Source organism: Malania oleifera, chromosome 13 (genome assembly GCF_029873635.1).
Source record: "Malania oleifera isolate guangnan ecotype guangnan chromosome 13, ASM2987363v1, whole genome shotgun sequence".
Classification (NCBI taxonomy): Eukaryota; Viridiplantae; Streptophyta; class Magnoliopsida; order Santalales; family Ximeniaceae; genus Malania; species Malania oleifera.
In genome coordinates, this window is record NC_080429.1 from 15,022,952 (window position 1) to 15,044,816 (window position 21,865).

General features: G+C 33.4%; 2 protein-coding genes and 1 long non-coding RNA gene across 4 annotated transcripts in view; 2 read left to right on the top strand and 1 right to left on the bottom strand.

The window, feature by feature from the left end:
• LOC131145448 (L-idonate 5-dehydrogenase-like) overlaps positions 1 to 1,561 on the top strand; it is a 3,900-nt gene extending 2,339 nt beyond the window's left edge. Inside the window, exons 5-6 of the mRNA XM_058094529.1 lie at positions 203 to 390; positions 1,151 to 1,561. Coding sequence (XP_057950512.1) covers positions 203 to 390; positions 1,151 to 1,343 — 381 coding nt within the window. The 3' untranslated portion in view covers positions 1,344 to 1,561. The remainder of the gene's footprint in view (positions 1 to 202; positions 391 to 1,150) is intronic.
• LOC131145446 (pentatricopeptide repeat-containing protein At2g22410, mitochondrial-like) lies at positions 61 to 5,349 on the bottom strand. 2 transcript variants are annotated; one of them, XM_058094527.1, is made up of 2 exons: positions 2,112 to 5,349; positions 61 to 423 (listed from the first exon to the last, which is right to left on the bottom strand). In XM_058094527.1, exon 1 carries the CDS (start codon positions 4,753 to 4,755, stop codon positions 2,965 to 2,967), a length of 1,791 nt encoding a protein of 596 aa, XP_057950510.1. In that variant the 5' UTR covers positions 4,756 to 5,349; the 3' UTR covers positions 61 to 423; positions 2,112 to 2,964. The 2 variants fall into 2 exon arrangements, with proteins under 2 accessions (XP_057950510.1, XP_057950509.1); XM_058094526.1 differs by lacking the exon at positions 61 to 423 and adding an exon at positions 1,722 to 2,016.
• On the top strand, positions 4,835 to 5,550 carry LOC131145449 (uncharacterized). The gene is made up of 2 exons (XR_009134156.1): positions 4,835 to 5,132; positions 5,276 to 5,550. It is a non-coding gene; the product is annotated as an uncharacterized LOC131145449 (long non-coding RNA).
• The last annotated feature ends 16,315 nt before the right edge of the window (positions 5,551 to 21,865 follow it).

Here is a 21,865-nt window from a genome sequence, read left to right on the forward strand (position 1 = left end):
AGTTTTCCTGTTAAAAAAGCATCTCCTCAGCTAAGCATACATATCCAGGATTAATGAAAGCTTGTTTCATGTCATAAATTTATCTCGCACCTGCAATCACAATGTTAAGATTTGTGGTATTATGTTCTGGGAAATCATTTCAGCTTGAAATGGTTTGGTTCAATGAAATAATGTTGGGTTTAACATGGAGATGATTTTGCAGGATATTGGTGAAGAAGTAGCACGAATACAAAATGCCATAGGCTCTGAGATTGATGTGAGCTTCGATTGTGTTGGCTTTAACAAAACCATGTCGACTGCTTTGAATGCCACTCGTGCAGGCGGCAAAGTGTGCCTGGTAGGATTGGGCCAGAGTCAGATGACTGTTCCTCTTACTCCAACTGCAGCAAGGTATTTGACTTGCAGTTTCGCTCTCTAGTTTGCCTGATAAAAAAAAAAAAAAGTTAAACAAACAACAAATTAGAAGGATCTTGTTTGTCCTATTTTCTTTCTTCATTCAAATGGCAACAAGCAAATTAATTTGAAATTTCAGGGAAAATAATATTTACATGTGTGATCCAAGGTCTTAAAATTGGTCATAGTAATACAATCCACCAGGGAACAAAAAACTATCATAACAATGGTTACATCTCTCACAACTCTGTTTCTAGCAAAGGAAAATTTAAGATGGCTTTGGCAAGCTATATCACTGAAGAATTTAAATTAAATGGAGATGATTACAATTGGTACACCCACCCTGGTTACTAGAAAGTGGCTTGGCAAGTATGAAAGAGGCAATAAACTATAATTAGAAAAGCATGGTAGAATTGATCTATTATTATGCTGCAGACAAAATGATCTCCAATTATAAACAGAGTAAAATGAAGTTCTGCCACTCCCTCAGAGGGAGTCACCAGGTGCAGTATCATTTTATTGGAAAATGGACTGGCTATGCATGCCATATCCTTCACAAGTTATGCATATATTCAGAAAATAATGAACTGTCAAGACTATACAAATTGTCAAGCCTATTGCATTGAGACCCCCATTTCAATGATATTGATACCTCCTCTTCATATTACATTTTCTAACAAAACAAGGATACATCTTCTGCTTTTCACTGTTACAATTTTGATTCAGACTCTTGATTGTGAATTCTTTTGGTTGACAGAGAGGTTGATGTAATTGGCATATTCCGGTATCGAAACACATGGCCTATCTGCATTGAGTTTCTGAGGACGGGTAAGATTGATGTTAAGCCGCTCATAACCCACAGGTTCGGATTCACTCAAGAGGGGGTAGAAAAGGCATTTGAAACCAGTGCTCATGGCAGCAATGCCATTAAAGTCATGTTTAATATGTAGCACAATCACAAGATGCTTCACCAGAGGATGTGAGCTGTGTAGTTTGAAGCATGTTGCTTAGACTTTAACCTGTCTATTAATTTAAGGGAGGGTGAATTGTATGAATCTAGTAGGATAAGCAAGAGTTTGAAGCAGCATTAATCATGCAAAGATTCTAGCTACCTCATTTGTAGCTTTCTCAACAGTATCAATTGATTAGAAGTAACTTCTATTATTCATTTGCCCTGTATGTTCTTGCTAGTGAGGCTGAGCTATCACAAATTTCATTTTCATTTTTGTACCTTTTCCCCTCAAAAATGTACTTATTGGAAGGTCTCTTTAAAATGTATACTATCACATGAGTTATATGAATTGAACTGAGGCAAGGATCAGAAGAGCTGCACTAAATTGAGGTTTATTCAAAGTTCAGAGAAGGAAGTACATTCATAGGGAACAAAAGAAATGGCACAGGATAGCCCTTCTAAGGCATTCCAGTACAAAAATGGACGTATAGCATCCATAATATACAACCTATTTCTACTTCTGGATACACTGTTGCCAATCTATGGATCTCTGGAGCCACAACAGTTGGAGCCGCTAAGGAGGGCCAGTAGATCCTGAAAATTATGATTTAAGTTGCATATCTGCTCCAAAAAGACATTAAGACTTTCAAACAGGGACGCAACATAATAACCTGCAGCAAAATGTCAAGAACAATGTAACCAGTTTAAACTCCAGAAATAAGAAGCTTATGTCTGCAAGTATTGCAATTTTCTATTTCACTCTGACCTGAGGCTGGCCAAAGGCTTTCTTTGAATGCTCTCTAAAAACAGTGCAATCACTTGTCTTCTGCTGCTATGGTGCTTTCTTTCTCCAGTTTAACTTATCAAGGGAAAGCATATCACCCTATACAACTCATTAAAATTTCTGTGAACACATCATGAATAAACCTATGTATTGGCTCCAAAGAGAAGCTGGAACAATCAATCTTTTTGTTTCCTCTGCTTTTGAAATGAGAGAAAAGAAAAGAGGAAGGGGCCCTGCTTGGGGGGCTAAGGTGACCATCAAGTTTTGCTTCAAAAGATATAAAGCTGCCTTGGCCTGCCCATAAAGGACTCACCTCAGGATTCGCTCATGTATGATACTGAGATACATGAGATTATATTACAATGCTGGCTCCATCGCCGCTAGTCACCATGGTTTCTTAGGCATATAAGAAGCAACATATCACCTGCCACTGCAAATCTTCATGAAATCTGTTTCACCACTTCATCATAACCAGTCTTTCCATAGCCATCAAGCTGTTTGCATTATGATTAATCTTCCATAACCATCATTATTCAATCTGTTCCCTTACTGAAAAGGAACTTCAACATAGTAGAACTGTAAGGCAACTAATAGCTCCACACTGCAGAGAACACAGCTTGGTTAAATACAACAGTGAGGTTTTGGTGTCTATTCGAGTCTATTGCTCATGTTTGCTCATTTTCTGACTATTCAGTTATTTCCTCAGAGGAAAGCAAACTTTCTCTACAAAGATGTACAGATCCAGGAATATCCCTCTGTTTCTTTCTGGATATTGTGCTCAAACCATTTTTCTTTTGAGCTTGCAAAATATGTAGTTCTCAAGAGTTATTTGGTGTTATAAATTAACCTTAATAGAGCTACAACCAGATGGCTTCTGTACATCACTCTCTTCCATCATTCGACGCGTTTTTATAGCATCATTCCATCTATCTGCACCTGCATAGGCATTCGACAAGAGAACATAATTCCCACTGTTTGACGGATCCAATTGAAGAAGCTCATTTGTGACAATCTCAGCTAGGGCCACATTTCCATGAAGCTTACATGCACTCAACAGCATCCTCCACACTACAACATCTGGAACTACTGGCAGTTTCTTTATAAACTCATATGCCTTGTCTAGAAAACCACAGCGGCTCAAAAGATCGACAACACACCCATAATGTTTCATTTCTGGAACTAATCCATAAACTTTTTCCATACTTTCAAAATAGCCCAAGCCATCATCCACCAAGCCAGCATGAGCACAAGCCAATAAAATCCCAACAAAGGTTCCATGTGTTGGCTGTACACCTTCCCTCAACATTTGCGAGAAGAGCTCAACTGCAGCATTTGCAAAACCATTCACAGCTAGCCCTGAAATAACTGAAGTCCAAGATACAGAGTCCTTCACTTTCATCACTTGAAACACCTCCAGTGCCTTCTCAACCAACCCACATTTGCAGTACATATCTATCAGAGCATTCCCCACATAAATATCTGCTTTTATATCATGCTTGCAAATATAGTCGTGAACTGCCTCTCCCAAATCAAGCATACCAAGATGGGCACAAGCAGATAGCACACTGGCTACTGTAATTGCATCAGGTTTCACCTTAGCAGCCATCATTTCTTGAAAAAGCCTAACCGCATCAGAAAATTGGTTTGCTTGACAGTAACCTGTAATCATAGAAGTCCAAGATATCACATCTCTTTTAGACATATCATTAAAAAGCTTTCGTGCTTCAACCAAATTCCCTGCTTTTGCATGCGCCATGATCATGGTATTCCAAGAAACAATGTTTCTTTCCCGCATTTGATCAAAAACCCCCTGTGCTAATTCTGACAATCCACGCCGTCCATACATATCAATCAAAGTATTTCCCAGGTAAACATCCACTTCAATGCCGTTCTCCTCGATATACTTGACCATAGAATTGGCATATTCCTTATTTCCCAAATGGCTACAAGCTAAAACAACTTTCACCATTGTAACTGCATCAGCCTTCACATTTGCCACCTGCATCGCGTCAAAAATACCCAGAACGTCCCTAAACCTATTACTCTGACTGTACCCGCAAATCAGAGAGTTCCATGAAACCAAATCCTTCACAAACATTTCATCGAACACCTTCTGTCCAAAACCCAAATGACTACAATGCGCATACATATGAATTAAAGCATTAGCCACGTAAAGAAAGGACTCAAACCCAAGTTTGAAGACATGATTATGAACCTGCTGGCCAGGTACAACATCCGAAACTCGTGCACAAGCCTTGAAAACAAATATAAACGTCAGGCTATTAACGGATAATCCTTGCCGATGCATATTATCATACATGTGAATTGCTTCAATGGGTTGGTCACCCTGTGACGATCCCCGTATAATATGGTTCCAAACCAACAATGTGGGTCGTTCAATCTGATCGAAAGCGAGATGGGCTTTGCGGATATTGGCGGGAGAGAGTGCATATGAGCGGATAACGTCTGCCATCGAAGCTGGGTCTGTGTGCACTTTGGTTCTGATGAGGTGGGCGTGGAGCTCTTTACTGGCGGGAAGGGAGACTGGACTATTGGGTACTCGCTCCGACGGTTGGGTCGCCGAGGAGCTGCTGAAGAGACGCGATCTGGGTCTCGCGCGTTTCATGATATCCGAAGCAGTGACGCAGCTGTGTAATTTTGTACCACTTTATATTTAAAGAGCTATTCTTCGTGCGTCGCGTGCCGAGTGACAGGGGGGTTCGCCGCGTCACCCGCGAACGTTTCGTTTCTCTTTTCTTAAAATTAATTCCGTTGTCATCTTTAAAACGACACCATAGTTCCCACTTCCCAGTTTCAGCTCCTGCGGTTTTCCTCATTGAAGCTCCTCCTTCAATCGCCATTAGAGACGAAAGAAACCTCCATCCTCCGATGGCTGTAGTTTTTTCTTTCGTTGAAAGCTTCTCCTCCGCTCGCCATTAGAGACGAAAGGAACGTCCTCCCTTCGATAGCTGTATCTTTACCATTTTCGATCTTATTGAGCAGGTTAGGGCTGGTTTTCCCCCTTTACTTTTTTTTTTGGTTTACGCATCCCCCTTTACTTATTTGGATTACGCACCGGATTTTCATATGTCCGTTTTATGGTTCACTTGACTAATTCTGTACCAACCTACCCCACAACTTCAAAGGGAGGTGAATTTCAGGAATTCAGGGACAAAAAAGAACCTGAGAGGGTTTGAACACCTGACCTCGTGAGAGACACTCCACAGCCCGCACTACTACCTGAATCACACAGGGTGATTTCATTGTTTTTCTTTTTCCTTTGTTTTCTTTTATATTATAGACATATGTTGTTTGAATGTTTTATCGACCAGAATAGTTCCCTGGAATGAGAATTGTTTTTCCCTCTTGCATTCATGATGTTTCGTTAAATTGACGAATTTATTTATTTATTGATCTTATCAAGTGTTGACGTTAATAGTGAAATAATATGATATTTTACTGCCTGTCAATCATTTGCAGATCCATGTGAGTTTTTGAATGAAATTCAAATTCCCAACATAAATTTTGTTAAAGTTATTGAATTGAGATTTTCATTCCTCCATCCTTCTCTTTTTCTGATTTTATTACGTTTCTTTTATCTAATGACGTGGATGAATATTTTTTGTATTTTATAACATTACTAGTTAAACATGTTTATAGGAATGAAAAGTAATATATTGGTTTAAGTAGAGACATTGGTGATGCGTTAGACAAGGGAAATTTGAGTGGGAAAGAGTTTAGCGATGAATTAGGAGTGGGGAAAAGCATAAATGTTAGTGATAACCAAGGGAATTTAGTGAGATAAAGGTTTCTCCACTTGAGTTAGAATAATTTCGACTCACTTAATGAGCTTTCTTGATATTTTAAACATACGAAAAACAAGGAGGATAATATTAGAGTTTATAAGTGGTTCCAAACTTCCAATGGCAAATGTATTTACGTGGGTTATATTGCCCTTGAGCCAAAAATTGAGGTCTATCAAAATAAGTCTCTTTGTCTAACCACACAAACAAATCTGGCTATAAATCTATGATACAAAAACCATGGGTTGAATTCTATCATATCACACCTTTCCATGTTCTTTTGTGGTTTTGGATATGGATGAATACAAGAATATATTTAGAGACTTGGATGTTTTGATCTGTTTCTCGATGCAGTAACATTTGACATAAGATACTTAAGAAATAAGTATGGGATGACCCTTGCACCTTTTATTTAGACAGTCAAACAGTATTATTGGGATGTATGTTGCAGTCAAATGAGGACATCCAACTTTCATATGATTGTTGAGGGGTTGACTCTCATGCATGGATAGACTTATGTCGGATGCTAACCTTGCAAATTGAGAAAAAGCTTTGTGAAAGGTAGTTGTGTTGGTATGTAGCTTGGGATACTAGGGTTGCTATGTTTAGATATTGTATTTTGAGTCTTTTTTTTTTTCTTTGTAGTCCTCTTTGGGTTGTGGATGAATTTGATGTTAATAGAAATTCTAGGGATAAGTTTAGGGTTTGAGGGTGACCAGTAATATAAGGAAATTTATTTATTTACTTACTTTTTGTATTTGGGATTGTGGCCTTATGGATATGCTCTTGAATAATGATATTTTCACTTGGGAAGCTTTTGGGGACATATAGGTCTTATGTTGCGTTGATAGACTTCTATTTGCCAATGCTTGAGAAGACTATTTCAAAGATTGTGTGAGAAGTGCTAGTTAAGAGTTAGGACGATCTCTAATCATTGCCTAGTGCAATTGGTTCCAATATTCAATGGGGGTCATATTCCTTTTCAGTTTGAGATGTGGTTGCCACGTCTTTATTTACAAGATTGCGTTAGAGATTTATGGAGGGAATTTCATGTTCAGAGGCAGGAAGGTTTTAAAGTGATGAGAAAATTGAAGTTGTTGTAAAAGATAAGCTAAAGTCAAGGAACAAAGAGGTGTTTGAGAATATTAGAGAGCAAAAAAAAAAAAAATTCGGATATTTTTGAGTTAGATACATGGGAGGAGTCCAGGTTGTGTTAGGGAAGGAGAATAGAACTAAGAGGATTCATCTTTGCAATGAGGTGGAGGTGAAGGTGAAGGAAGGAGATTGTAATTTTGGTCTGTTTCACATTGTGGCTAATGGAAGATCAAAAAGCAAATCCAATGGGTGAAGGTAGGGGATTGTAATTTTGGTTTGTTTCACAGGTTAGCTGATGGGAGGAGGAGGAGGAGAAGAAGTCATACTAGGGTGCTGAAGTTTGATTTTGGGGAGGTAGTGAGGGATCAACAAATTGGGAATGAGACAACACATTTTTATCAATTTTTGTATATTGATGATTGCAATAGTAGGTTGATGATGGAGGTGTTGATTGAAGTCGAGGATATTGCTTGTTGGTTAGAGCTGTCTTTTGAATTAGAGGGAGTTAAGAATGTGTTTGATATGGATAAAGATAAAGCATTAGTTCCTACTAGTTTTATGATGGTCCTTCTTTAGGATAGTTGGAAGGTCTTGCAAAATGATATCGCAAGGTTTTTGGGGAGTTTCATCTGATGGGATGGGGGAAATAGTGGGAACTCAACCTTTATTGCCATTATTCCTTAGAAGGAGAGGTCGAGGAGGATGAAGGACTTCAAGCCAATTAGTTTGGCAACCATTATTTACAAGGTTTTAACTATGGTCTTGTCTAAGAAACAAGGGAATGATGGCCTAGTCTATTTTTGTTAAAATGGACAAATATTTTTGTACTTATGGTGGCGAAATGATGCGGATTGAAGATATAAGGGGTAAAAATGGTTTGGTTTTTAAATTGGATTTTGAATAGGTCAATGATATGGTGAAATGGGGCTTTCTAGATAATGTGATGCGTAAGAAGGCCCCTAGGGAAGCAGGGAGGAATCAGATAGCTAGGTGCCTTTGCTCTAGTAATATATCAACGATTGTTAATGGTTAGCCTAGGCATTGGTTTAGGCTAGAGGTGAGCATAATTCAGTTAAAATCGAATTAATCGAATAAATTCGGTCAATTCAGTTCGGTTAAATTTACTCGGTTCGATTTCCATTTTTGTTGAATTTTGATTAACCGATGACCCTAATGGTACCAAATAACCATAAACAAAGTTCCATGAGTGATTGATTGAAAAAGGTTAGATCTTTGAGCAAGATACATGACCAACAATTTGATATATATGGTGTATGGAAGGATTTAATACATTTTGGAGGAAATTGGAGCAGAGACAGGCTGGAAGAACTTCTCACATGCTGGCCCGTGGGTTTGGAAGCAGTGAAATTTCAGTCCCATAGGTTGGAAGGTTTTGTGGCGAGTCATGGGGTTGATTTTGCAAAATCTTAAGGGATTTTTAAGATTCTTGAACGGCAGTGCCATATAGGAATTTTTCCTGCAACTGCTTTGTTTTCCAACGTTTCTGATTTCTGATCTCTAATTGTGTGGTTGATCCTCCTATACTTGCATGTTTGTATAGGATGATTATATTTAGGGTTCGGTTTGTGCAGCTATGCACTTAAAGGTTGATGTTGGATCTTTCTCCAATACCATATTGAAGTATTGGGTAAGTTGAAATATCTAATCAAAATGATAGATAGGTCTCCCTCCATTTATAATATATGTCAAGCATATAACAATGACCATTATACTCCTAACTCATGCATGCTAACAGGACAATAGCACATAATGCTAAATGACCAAAATAACTAGTAACAATTTTGTTTCTGTTGAAGCATGACTAAGAAACAACCCACATATCACTCATCGCTAAAACAACACAACTAATCATACCTTTACAACTATTTTTGCCATGGAGTTAAGAGGATTTTTTTTAATCTTATTTTACTCAAGATATGTTTACAGACATGCATTTGCCATCAAAAGAGCAAGGTTTTGACCATTTAGTAAAAACCTTCTTACTTTTCACATATTTATAAAAGCAATAATTCTCATTAATGCTGTTGACCAGCTTTGCTTTTTTTTTTTTTTTTCTTTCCTCATTGAAATCCCAATTAAACAACTTTAACTTATGTTTTCTCTCCTCTGCTAACATGCTTTGTTGTTTCTTTCATTAATGATCTATCATCATTAGACATACAAATTATGTTTTTAATATTTAGCAAGGATCATTAAAAATATTGATATTGTATAACAGTTAAACTATCGAAGCCAAATGATAATACAATTATGTAAATAAACCTATGTATACTTTTAAAAAAAAGGAATTCATGTGTGTGTGTGTGTATGTGTAACCATTTAATAATTAATAAACATTGGACATATGGAACTTGCTAAAAAAGGTGAAGGGCGTCCCTAGTCCACAAATCTTTCATGTATTTATTAAATTGTTTAGTTTTCATTATATCATTCATTAATAAAATAGATATATAAATTCATTGATACAATGAACCATGAAAAAAGCAACAAAGCATGGTACGAAGGGAGAAAAGAAAAATCCTCATTTTAATGTCAAATTTTGGTCACTTAAACAACTGTATCAAAGGGAAGGAAAAAAAAAATTAAAAAAGAAAAAGCATGAACAATTAGTAACGCAAAACTTGTCACATCCTTATGATATGAATCCTTACCTACTTAGTGGGACTTAAAGCTTGGTTTATTGATTATGAACAATGATTTCATGGTACATGCAGCAAAGGGGGAAAAAACAAGCATTACTTATTTAAGGAAAAAAAAACCAAAAAGAGGAAGATGCTGCTCCATTGTCGAGCAACTTTGTTGATGCTAAGAGGAAGGAGGTTTGTTTCATAATGGTTGATTGGAGGATAAGCCTCAACAAGGAGAAATATTGGAGAATAATGAGGAAGAAATTGCAGGGGTTTAACTGGGAAAATTGCTCTTGCTAGATTAAGGCTTCATGTGCACTTTGTTTTGTTCAAAATAGGGGGAGTGAAAAAAATGGTCATTTGAGTGTTTTGGCGGGCTCTGCCTGACTCCTGACATGACTTACAACCAGTTGTTTGAAAATCATAGCAGTGCTATTAGTACAATAATACAACAGTTCAATTCAGATAAATTTATTGTTGTTGTTGTTGTTATAGTTGTTAATATTATTTGGTGTTCTTACAGCTTAATGCACCTAATGATAGTGGGAAGGAGGTGCTAGAGCTGTTTCCTGTCTTTCAAGAATGTCATTGAATTTAGGGAAGCAGTAAGGGATTTTGCTAGGGTTTGATCTAAGAAGGGATAGAAATGTGAATTCTAAAGTGATGGCCCTTGGCACATACATGCTATCGCATTACCTAATGAAGTGACGTACAAAATCAACATATTCCAACAGGAGTATACACGTACTTGAGCTACAAAGAGCCTGAATATGACTTCTACATGATTCTCGCAGAAATATTGACTAGCAGACCTATCTAAGTATATGCCTTCGTGGGATATTAGAGTTGAAATTCATAAAAATAGCCTGGCAAGATTTAGAATCAAAGAAACTAGTGAGGGGAGCCATATTTTTAATTGGAAAAGTTTGGGGGAGTGTAGCAAAGCTGGAACATTAGGGATTTATGGGTTCCTAATTTCATCTCAGCTCACATTCAGGCAATGATAGTTTGGATGGCTAGGATGATTATGAGTTCATTACCTTGCAATTGTGGAGAATGAGAACAAGGGATCAATTTGAATATGTCATGCATTCGCGCTGCATATTTTTCTTTAACGACACACACACACACACACACACATATATATACATACAATATATATACATATATATATTTTGTGAGCCTTTCATTTGTTATTTTTCTTTTTTCTTTGCATCGGTTTTCTAGTTGTGAACAACTTATTGACATGCTATGTAATTTGCAGATAAAGAAAAAAAAAAAAAAAGGCCAGCTATTTACAACTGATTTATTGTAATTTTTATGAACAGATTGTGGATAAACCATATGATCCATTTAGGTTTGCCTTGTTGCATCTTGTTTCTATAAATATGACCAAGCTTTTGTCTTTAATTTTGGATGCTTCAAATGCTTAGACAAGTGTGACAACACGATGATTTGACTTTTGCTATATAGTTAATCTGTGAGAATTATTTTTGTAATTTTAGGAAATTACGAGCGTCACTTTATGTTAAATTGATTTGATTTCTTCTGGAAGGGAAAGAGTTTTCCAAGAATTATTTGGTGATTGATTTGAATATATATATATATATAACCTTTTTTTGGTCAATAAATGTGCTGCAAAGGGTGCTTGTGAATGGGGAAGAGGCTTGTATTCATATTGAAAGGTAAAGGTAAGAGATTGTGAACTATCATAGCTAAACTTTTGAAAATTGTTCTTGTGGCTAATATGGTATCTGTGACTACGAAATGTATTTGTGGCTTCACAATTTTCCTTTTTCAGGGAAACATTTTTGGCTCAAGAGAAAATTTATATGCCCCTATAATGGTAAAATATATTGAGAGAAGGGAGAATGATAGGATAAGGGCTGAGCATTATTTGGTTTTAATTAATTAATTGACCCAATTGACAATTCAATTAAGGCATGAAATTTGCATGATTTGCCTTTTTTTGTTTTAAAAAATTTGTGATATTCAATTATCAGTTTGGTCATGTCTTGATTGAATTTGATTAATTTAATCTAATTGATACACATTCATAGATATATACATATGTATCCCAGATGAGATGTTGGGCATGGTTTTTTCAGGATTGAATTGTCTTGCATAGTCTTATTTAGGGTTCACTTGGTATCATTGTAAAAAATTATAGAAATAAAGGCCAGAAATGAAAATTAAATATCAGAAATAGAAATTAAAAATTAGAAATCAATAATCCGTAAGTTTGGTTATTATTTATAATATTAAAACAAAATTAAAATTTAACTAAAAAATTTTCATTTTCATCTTTACTCTTACCAAAAAAAAAATGACTTTTAGTGATAGACTGAAATCATCACTAATACCGTCAAACTGTCACTATTACTTATTAGTGATTGCTTAGTAGTGATGATTCCAAATTGGTGACTATAGTAGTCGTGTCAATTGGCCATTGGTGATGATTTTAAAAACTGTAGTTGCTATGCAAATATTAGTGACGGAAGCTAATCATCACTAAAAGAATTATGTATGTTACTAAAACTCACACTATCTTGAAGTCAGAAGTTCGTCACTACTAAGCTTTTAGTGAGGAAGTTGGATCCATCATTATTACTTGGATTTTTAGTGACAGATTGAGATTTGTCATTAAAAGAAAGTGTATTAGTGACGGATTTAGATCCGTCACTAAGTCTAACCTTTAGTGACGAATTCATATTAGACAATTAATTTTTGTTAAAAAAAATCACACATTCCTATAAAAACTTCGTAAATACATACTCATCAAACATCATAATTCTTGGTCCATTACTATAACTATTAAGAAAATGAAAAATATATACATATGCAGAATAAATGTTCGATCAATATTTGAGTGTACATAATTAAAACATACATCATATACATGGTCTGCCCGCATAATAAAAATACAAAAAAGTAAAATAGTCTCCATCGTCGTCGTTGTCATCATCATCATTATCGCATATCTCAGATCCAACAAAATAATAATTATAGAATAAATTAGTGACGAATTTTGGATTCATCCCTAATAAATGTTTTTTCATTTCTTATATTATGACCACTAGTAGTGATACTTCTAAAATTGTCACTAAAGAGTCTAAACAAAGTTCATTCACTAGATAAATAGTTGAAACTATTAGTGACGGTGTGATGGTTTGAAACCATCACTAAAAATATTTGCTAAATTTTTGTTAATGTAAAATGCGTCAAATTATTAGTAATGGAAGCAAACCGTCACTAAGTATTTATAGTGACACCCAAAATGCGTCACTAAAAATGTAATAGCGATGAATTATTTTCGTCATTATTAACTGAAAAAAAATGTTATTAATATATTGACGTCATGGTTAGTGCGTGAAAACATTCATTTAGTGACAAACTTATTAGTGACGAATAATTATTAGCCTCTAATGATCATTTATTAGTGAGAGATAGTTTTTGTCACTATTAGCTTATCTATTAATGACGATTTTTTTTCACTATAAATGCATTATTAGTAATGATTTTTGGTTAGTCACTAATACTTTCGATACTAAAAAAAAAAAAAAAGCATTTTTTGTAGTGTTAAACCAAATAATATTATAAAAAATATGATTAAAATAATAAAATTACAAATAATGCACATTAAAAAAATATATAAAATAAAAATAAAAAATTATTATAATTATATCACTTAGTTGTTATACTTTCAATTTTACTTTACAATAAAAATTTTATTAGACATGACAATTGAAAATTAGTAAAAATATTTTGTAATTTCTTTATTTTTTATTTTTAAAAAATTTATATATTTTTTTTATTTTTATTATTATTATATTTAAATTTATATGATCATTTTTATTTTAATTTTAGTTTAAAAGTGTATAAAATGAATGATTTAATTCAAAAGACCTATTTTTTACATATTAAAATTTCTAGCAATATGTTGTTAAAAAAAAATTGAAATCATAAAATCTGATTTTCAATTTTTTTTCACAAACAGCAAAAAATCAACAATAAAAGTAGAAAACTAGCATCATAAACAAAAGCGTCTTTGTAATATGTTTCACTGTATAGAAGTATAAATAAAAAATAAAAAATAACTAAAATACCAAAAAAGCCTTTTTAACTTATGAAATTAACAGACTACACTTAAATTGGTAACCCGTTCGATCCTCAATTTGGTTAATGAAAATGGTGTAACTAAAATTTTTGATTAATTTGGTCAATGCACAAATTAACTACAACTACCAAATGCTTAGTAGGATTCAAGGAAGCCTTATTAGAGACCACCCCTTCAATTATAGCTGTGTCAAAGGCACAAAAGAAAAAAAAAAATTATAAATATGTGAAGGCCATAGAAGGAAGAATTAATTTAAAAAATTACTTTATGACATAATTTAAATTTTCTTTGGCAACTTTATATTGCACTAATGAAAGAACTAAAAAGTATTCTAAAAATTAAATCTCAAGGGAGGTTTGCTATATTTTGACATGGTAAGAGAGGTTTGAATCATTTTAACAAATCGAAATAAACGTTAGGGTCTTTCGCTCTATCCACCAACAAAAGTGATGAGCCAAGATAAAATTAAAGAATTTTTTTTTTTTTATAAATAAACATCAATAAGAAAATAATATATTTTTAAAATTTATGTAACTTTCTCAAACTTCTTAATATTAACACTATCTCTTTAAGGTTTTTGAAAAAAAAAAAAAAAATGTATACTCATCTTTAACCTTATATTCAATAATTCTATCAAATGAAAATGAAAAGTGCATGACAAAATTATTGTATGCATTTTCTTTCTGTCTAGAGCAAATAATCATGCGCTTAAATACTCAGGTCTAGTTAATGACAAAGCCATGACAAAGCAGAATAAATAAGTTCTATATTTTTTATATGTTTCAACACAAATGGGTGAGCTATGCACAAGTCTATTTCCTTCTAGTTGATTTGTAGCACTGATTGTCAACCCAGAATATAAGGGTAATGTTACTATTTTCAAGAATGCACTATTATTTTAATCATTTGAATAATAGTCAACCAAGAACAAGAAGGATCATCCCAAGAGAAAGAAATCAAAAACATTACGCATTAGCAGATATTGCACTAACTGACGTCATAAGAAGAGAGAACATAGGTCTTTTGCTTTCTGATTCCATCCTCTAGTCATATTAACTTTTGGTCTTCATGGAGTTTTGATGAATAGCATTTGTCGTCGAAAGAAGCAATTCACTCATCAAATATGATTTTTCTCTTTTTTAGCACTAAAATGATAACAAAAAGATTTGAGAGATTTTTACAATTTATTTAATATAGCCGTAAGTTTCTAAGTTGATGGGATTGTGTGATTGGTGCCTTAGCATGGTTGGAGTTGAGTCTTCCCAACTCGGGTTTGCTTAAGTGATAAAGGCGAAATTTAGTGATTATGAAGTCTTAGATTTGATTTCCTACTTGTGGTCTGCTTAGTAAATTATTAAAAATGCGTCAATTAGTGGTTTGATAATGTTTTCTTCCATCGGGTGGTGTCATTCCGATGAGTCCAAGGAACTTGTCCACGTAAAAGTTCCGAGTCATTAAAAAAGAGAAAAATGTTTTGTGGCCCCATTATTAAGTAGGTCCGAGGACCCTTAACATGCGAGCTTGTTCTTTTAAGATTGCATTTGAAACTATAATACTATTATCAAAAAGTGGGTGACTTTAAGTAAATTAAATATAGTTTTATGAAAAATTTTACTCATATTGAATGTTGTCCAACTTCATAAAACTCAAATTCATTTTAAGTTTTGAGTTCAAAGGCGCTACATTAAAAAGACTTTTATGAAATGATTATGAAAAGTGAGATGTATTCCCAAGGGGGGTAAATTGGGATTTTTTTTAAAAAAAATTACCTTATTTAATTAATTCTTTTTTTGTTCAGCAATCACACATACAAAGTTGATTTACAATTATAAGTTCAGCAGAAAATTAATTTAGTTAAAACTTTTATAAATTAATATACCAATTTGAATATCTCTTTCAGCAATTTAATTTAATCCAACCAAGATAACCAAAAACAAGATTCACAATAAGGAATGATTCTAGCAATGCTTCCAAGATTTAGCAATTGAGTAACTCAAAGTAGAGTTTAAGTATGAAACTGATAAAAATCCCTGTATTAATAAATTAGATTTCTCAATATGAAGCACAATTGAAATTGCCAACACTCTTTCAAAACTCAAAATTTAAATAAACTTTCAAGTAATGAGTTTTGAGTATTAATCAATCAATGTACTCCCTTATAATTTCCGCAATAAGTATTGATCAATCAACGTACTCCTTTTTTGGTTTTCGCAATCCTAAAGTCAAATTAATTTTCAGTTTATTTAATATTCAATCCACGTAGTTTATATGAGCAGAAAATTAAAATCCAACCACACAATTTATATAAGCAAAAAATTAAAGGTGAGTAGGGAAGAGAGTGACACCACGAGTTTTACGAGGTTCGGCTATACCCACCTATGTCCTCACCTTAGGCAACACACCTAAGGATTTTACTATACCACTCCTTTATGAGTAAGAGTAATCTGACACACTCCTTTACAGGCAGGAGCAACCTTACAATTTCTCTTTCAATAGGTTAGAGTTCGCATCTCCAAACGATACCCCACGCTTGGTCCAACAACGATTCAAAACCTAAACCGTCTACAAAAATCAAAACAAATTTGGTGTGCAAAGACACTCTCAACAAGAGCTTATTAGTACAACAAAAAAGTACGACTATATACTTCAATTCAAAATAATAATAGAAAGAATTTGAAGTTTTAGAAGTATATCATTGTGAGTTTTCTTTTTTGATTGAAAGAATTCAGAATATGCTCAGAAATTCATGAGAGTTTCACAGAAAAACTCAGCAAGGAACTTTAGAGAGTTTGAGAGCAAGAGAGCTTTGAGAGTTTTGAGAGTAAGAGAGCTTTGATTGTTGTGTATTGCGTGGTGTTTTGAATTCTTAACCTTAGGAGGTATTTATAGATGTTAGAAAAGAATATTTCGTGTTCCCCAAGTGATTTTGAGTGTTTCCCAAGTTTTCATCACGTTTAGAATTCAAAAACTCAAATTTGGAAACTTTCCGTTACTTCTAAAATTTGAATTCTCGAAAAGTCAGTCAACTGGGTATGAGGAGTCAGTCGCGTGGATCATTAAAATACTAAGAATTTCAAAGGTTAGAAGGAGTGTTGGAATTAGTGTATTCCCAAGAAGGGGTGAATTAGGTATTTAAAAATTTATTCCTAAGTTTATCCAATCCAACAGCAGTATACCACAACCTAGAGTCTGTCTAAATATTTTCCAATTATTCACAATATTTAAATCATGCACACGTTCATAATTAATTAACTTAACTCTAAGCATACATGTGTAGGAAATTAAAGTGCATGAATTTAAAAGTAGACACAAGAAATGTTATTGGGGTTTCGCCAATATTATCTACATCCCCGCCTCAAGCTAACAAGTAAAAGGATTCCACTATGTCTTGCTTAACGGGTGGAACGACACCTAATACAATACCTTACCATGATGGGGCACATAATTCTCGTAACCGGCTCTGAACCAGTCCGGGACTATTCACAGGGCTAGTCTACCTCTTCCGACCATATATCGAGAATACAACAGATAATCAAATATTTTTGTCGTACAACCAGAATGCTTCTATATTAAGCAAATGTGTACACAATGAGCACAGAAATAAGTTCAATATGAGTATGTGATTTTCACAAATATAATCTTTGAATAAATATGTGTATGATAAGTGTTCAAAGATTTTATGCCTAAATAAGAAATTTTTTCAAAAATATTTCTCTAAATAAAGTATTGGAGAATTTAGAGTTTATGACTCAAAAATATTTTCGCAAGCATAAGCTAATGAACCTTTGAATCTTGGAATAGATGTGCAAGATTCACAAGCAACTAATATTAACTCCCTAGAATATTTATCAAATGAAATATGTGGAAGAAACTAAAATAATACTCTCAAGATAAGATATAAAAAATACATGCAGGATGAAAGTAAAAAATGATTTAAATTTGTAAAACAAATGCCCAAGGATGTCTAAAGCAAAGCTCTCTTGAAAGATTTTACAAAAGAAATAATAAAAAGAGTATATGTTGAGTATAAAATTTGAGAGAGTTTTTGGGCTAATCAGTTATTAATTATGAGTAATGAGGGGGCATATATTTATTGGGAAAAATATGACTGTTGGGGACATAATGGGAATTTTGAGAATTGTTTAATTATGTTTAATAAAAATTAATCCTGTTTAATACGTGATAAAAATTGGGCAATCCGAAAGTTTCTATCGACCATATTTGAGGTTCGGTCGACCAAATCACTAAGTTCAGTCGACCGTGGCATTTTTTAACTGAGGTTTGAATCTACTGTATTAAGGCGATTTTGAACCCCCCGATGTTCGGTCAACCAGGGTAGGTTCAGTTGACTATGTTCTGATGTTCAGTCGACTAGGTCAAATTTTAACTAAGGGTTCGGTCGACCAGAGCGTTGAGAATCATCCACGTGTCAGTTCGGTCAACCATATAGTTCAAGTTCATTTAAAATGGTTGACCAAATAGTCAACAAGTTGAATCTGAAAGGTTCGGTCGACTGAAGCTTCTTTGTAGGTTCTGGTTCGGTCGACCGAGTACACTTAAAATGTGCATTTAAGTCCTAATTTTCATTTGAAGTCACCCCGGTTCACATAAGTGTAATTTCTAAGTTATAAGGGACTTTTTCATGTGGTGTTTAGGGACCAAAAGTCAATCTATGGTCATTGAGAGCTAATCCTAAAAATTCGGCGTTGGTCGACCGAAAGGTACCCTACGGTCATTTGGTTCTCTATGATCAATCTACGGTCATGTTGAGCTTACATCCACACCATGCATGTCATGCAATTATTACAGACCAAATTAAAACAAAATGCAATACAATTGAAAGTAGATGTCTTCTTCTTCTATCTTGCTCTTCAAGCTTTATGAAATACGCCAAGATGTATGATCTTGAGGTCCTTTATGACTTCCATTTTTCTTTTACCTCATGTGTATGTTAAAATATAGACTTGTTCACACACTAAATGTACACATGAGATACAGACGCTTTGTCAGCATCAAAATAGGGATCTGACTCAAAAGGTCAACAGAATTAGTCGACTAGGTAATTACAAGTCATTGCCTAGGTCCTCTTGAGTTCTCTTAAAATCATTCTGTTTATTTGTCAGTCGCATGGATCAACATTGCCAGGCGCCTAGGCAGACCAAAAAATTGAATTTTCATTTTGTTTCCAATTCTTTTTGCTCTTTTGTTTTCCTCAAAATAATTTAAGACTTTTAAAAAAGATTTTCTAGAGTTTTTCAAAATATGTTCTCTAAGTCAATGAGTTTCTTGAAAAACTTCAAATCCAATCATATCATCATTTGAATGAAATATTTACATAGAGACTCTTTTAAAACTTTAAACATATTCTGAGCTTGAAATCGTCATGGTTGTCATTCGCTTATTTCATCTTACTTTTGAGCTTCAATTCTCTAAGCTTTTTCAATTCTCTAAACTTTCATCATGTCATCTTTAAAATTTATGCTTTCATGTCCTTTAAGCTTTTATTCCCTTTTGTAGTCTTGTAATGAGTTTCATGATTAAAAACTTGATTCCTAAAGTATCATCACTTTCACCAAACACATGTTAAATTACCTTTGATTTGTTATTATCAAAATAAAATTAGTAAGTCATATTAGGCCAACAAATTACAAATTCTCTAATTTATTATCAAGTAAAAAAAAAAGAAAAAAAAAAAAACAAAGACAACCTTCTATATCTTTTAAAAAATATATAAGTTCCATTTTTAAAAAATAAAATGTGTGTTTTTTTTTTTTTTTTTTCTTGTCATGCAAAAGCATGAATGAATGTACAATTGTGTTATACGACATAAGTTTGTAATGTCACAAACCTACATGATAAGGTTCGACAAAATAATGTGAGGTAAGTAGTCAACAAGGCCCATCATAGGGGTGGCAAAATAGGTTAGTAGGTCGGGTTTAGCATGGGTCGTAAACAAGTCAAGATTAAACAAGTTTGAGTCCAAGTACCCGTTAAGAACCCGTTTAAAAATGTAATTTATTTATTTTAAATTTTTTAAAATATTTCATATAAAGTGACATTTTTTTTTTAAAGCAGAACTCTTTTATTTTATTTATTAATATCTTGAAAATAAATATAAAATGTAGAAAATAGTATGTCTCTTTAATTAATATTTTTTAATATAATCTAATATATATATATATATATATATATATATATATAAAATTAAATGGCTCACCCAGTGGGTACCCAACCCAAAACCGACTAATTCGTTTATTAAACGGGTTGGGTTCGGATTGATCCGTTTATAAATAGGTTATCATTTACTAACCCTAAACTCGATTTAAATAGATGGGTCATAGATCACCCATTGGGTTTTGATCCGTTTTTAGCACCACAAAATTACTAAGCTGAAGAGAAGTGTCACTTGGTGACTAGAGGTGACTTGGTGCATGTTTGGTGTGGCAATTTCATTTTCCATTAATTAAACCTTACTCTGTTTCAACCCTTTCTAGATGTGGAGAAGTGTTCGATTCTGGGTTAGTTTTATTGCTGAGAGCACCATTTCTTTTCAAAAATTGAAGAAGTCGGATATTAAGATTTTGAATAAGTTTCAAATTAAGCATCAGGAAGTTTGCGATAGGCCTGAAAAAATTATTTCATGGGTTAACCTCCAGTAGGGTAGATAAAACTTAATTGTGATGGAAGTTGTAGAGACAATCAGGGTACTTCAGGAGGTGGAGGAATTATTTGGGATTGTCATAACATGGTAAAAGCGGCTTTTTCAAGTTATTTTGGCAATGGTACGAATAATAATTCGGAATTAAAAGTAATCAGGAAAGGAATTCGTTTGTGTAAATGTTTGCATTATGTTAATGTGATTATTGAAAGTGACTCGCGAATTGTAGTTGATTAGTTTCGGAAAGGTAGATATATTTTGTGGTATCTTTGGGAATTTTGAGAGGAGCTCGTGGTAGAGTTAGAAGTAGTGAATGTCATGGTGATGCATCAGTATAGGGAAGGCAATAGTGCGGTTGATTTTCTTCCTAAAGAATAAGAAATGGGAAACAATGTAATTTACGAAAAACAACATCTTCTACCACGTTATCTGAAAGGTATCCTTCGGATGGATAGGTGGGATCTTGTTTCCATTCGTCGTTAGTTCATCTCTAGAGTTTTCGTTTGGTGTATCTCATTTTGTTTTTGATTATTTTTATGTGTTTATCTTCTTTGTTAGTTTTGTTTAATTTTGTCTGTCCTAATTTGGTTGATTGGTTTTAACTTGTAACCACCGTATTCCTCCGCCAAAAGTGGAGGTTTATTAATAAATAAATGGAGGTACCGCCCTCTTTTAATTAGAAAAAAAAAAAAAAACCCCCCTTTGGGTTGTTTAAATAATGACGAAATTAATATCCCAAGGAAAACAAGAAATTAGAGCTTTTTCCTTTTTTTGATTTTATTTTATATTAAAATATTTAATAAATATTCATTGTGAACTTTATTTCCCATTTCCTAAAACTCGCCAGGTTTTGCATGGAGAGAGAGAGAGAGAGAGAGAGAGAGAGAGAAGCAAATAAAAATGATTGGACATGAGAGACATGACACTTTTGTGTGTGTATATATATATATATATATATATAAAATATAAATTATATTATTTTTAAAAATATATATATACACAAAATTAAATTTAAATATTAAAATGTATACTTGTAAAAACAATATTAAATTTTTTTGTGAGAAATTTTAAATTTTGAATTTTGTGTTATTTAAAATTGTATTGAAGCTTTTTCAAATTTATACAAATTTAAATTCAAATTTCAAAATTTATATTGCTAAATACACGTAATACATAAAAATTATATTGCTGAAGAGAATATCAGTATCTTTTATCTTAATACAATATTTATAATAACCATCATTTGCAGGTTATTCTCTTTAAGAATAAAAGAGGTTAACCTCTTTTGAAATTTAATTAAAATATATATATATATAATTTTTTTAGATTTTAAAAATCATAAAAATTCATTTTAAAAATTTACAAATTTTACGGACCTCTAGGCTATTTTATATACTTTCACCTCACGAACAATC

What these genes read in the sequence shown, in the direction of transcription:
- LOC131145446 (XM_058094527.1), bottom strand. Translation starts at nt 4,755, where the DNA reads ATGAAACGCGCGAGACCCAGATCGCGTCTCTTCAGCAGCTCCTCGGCG.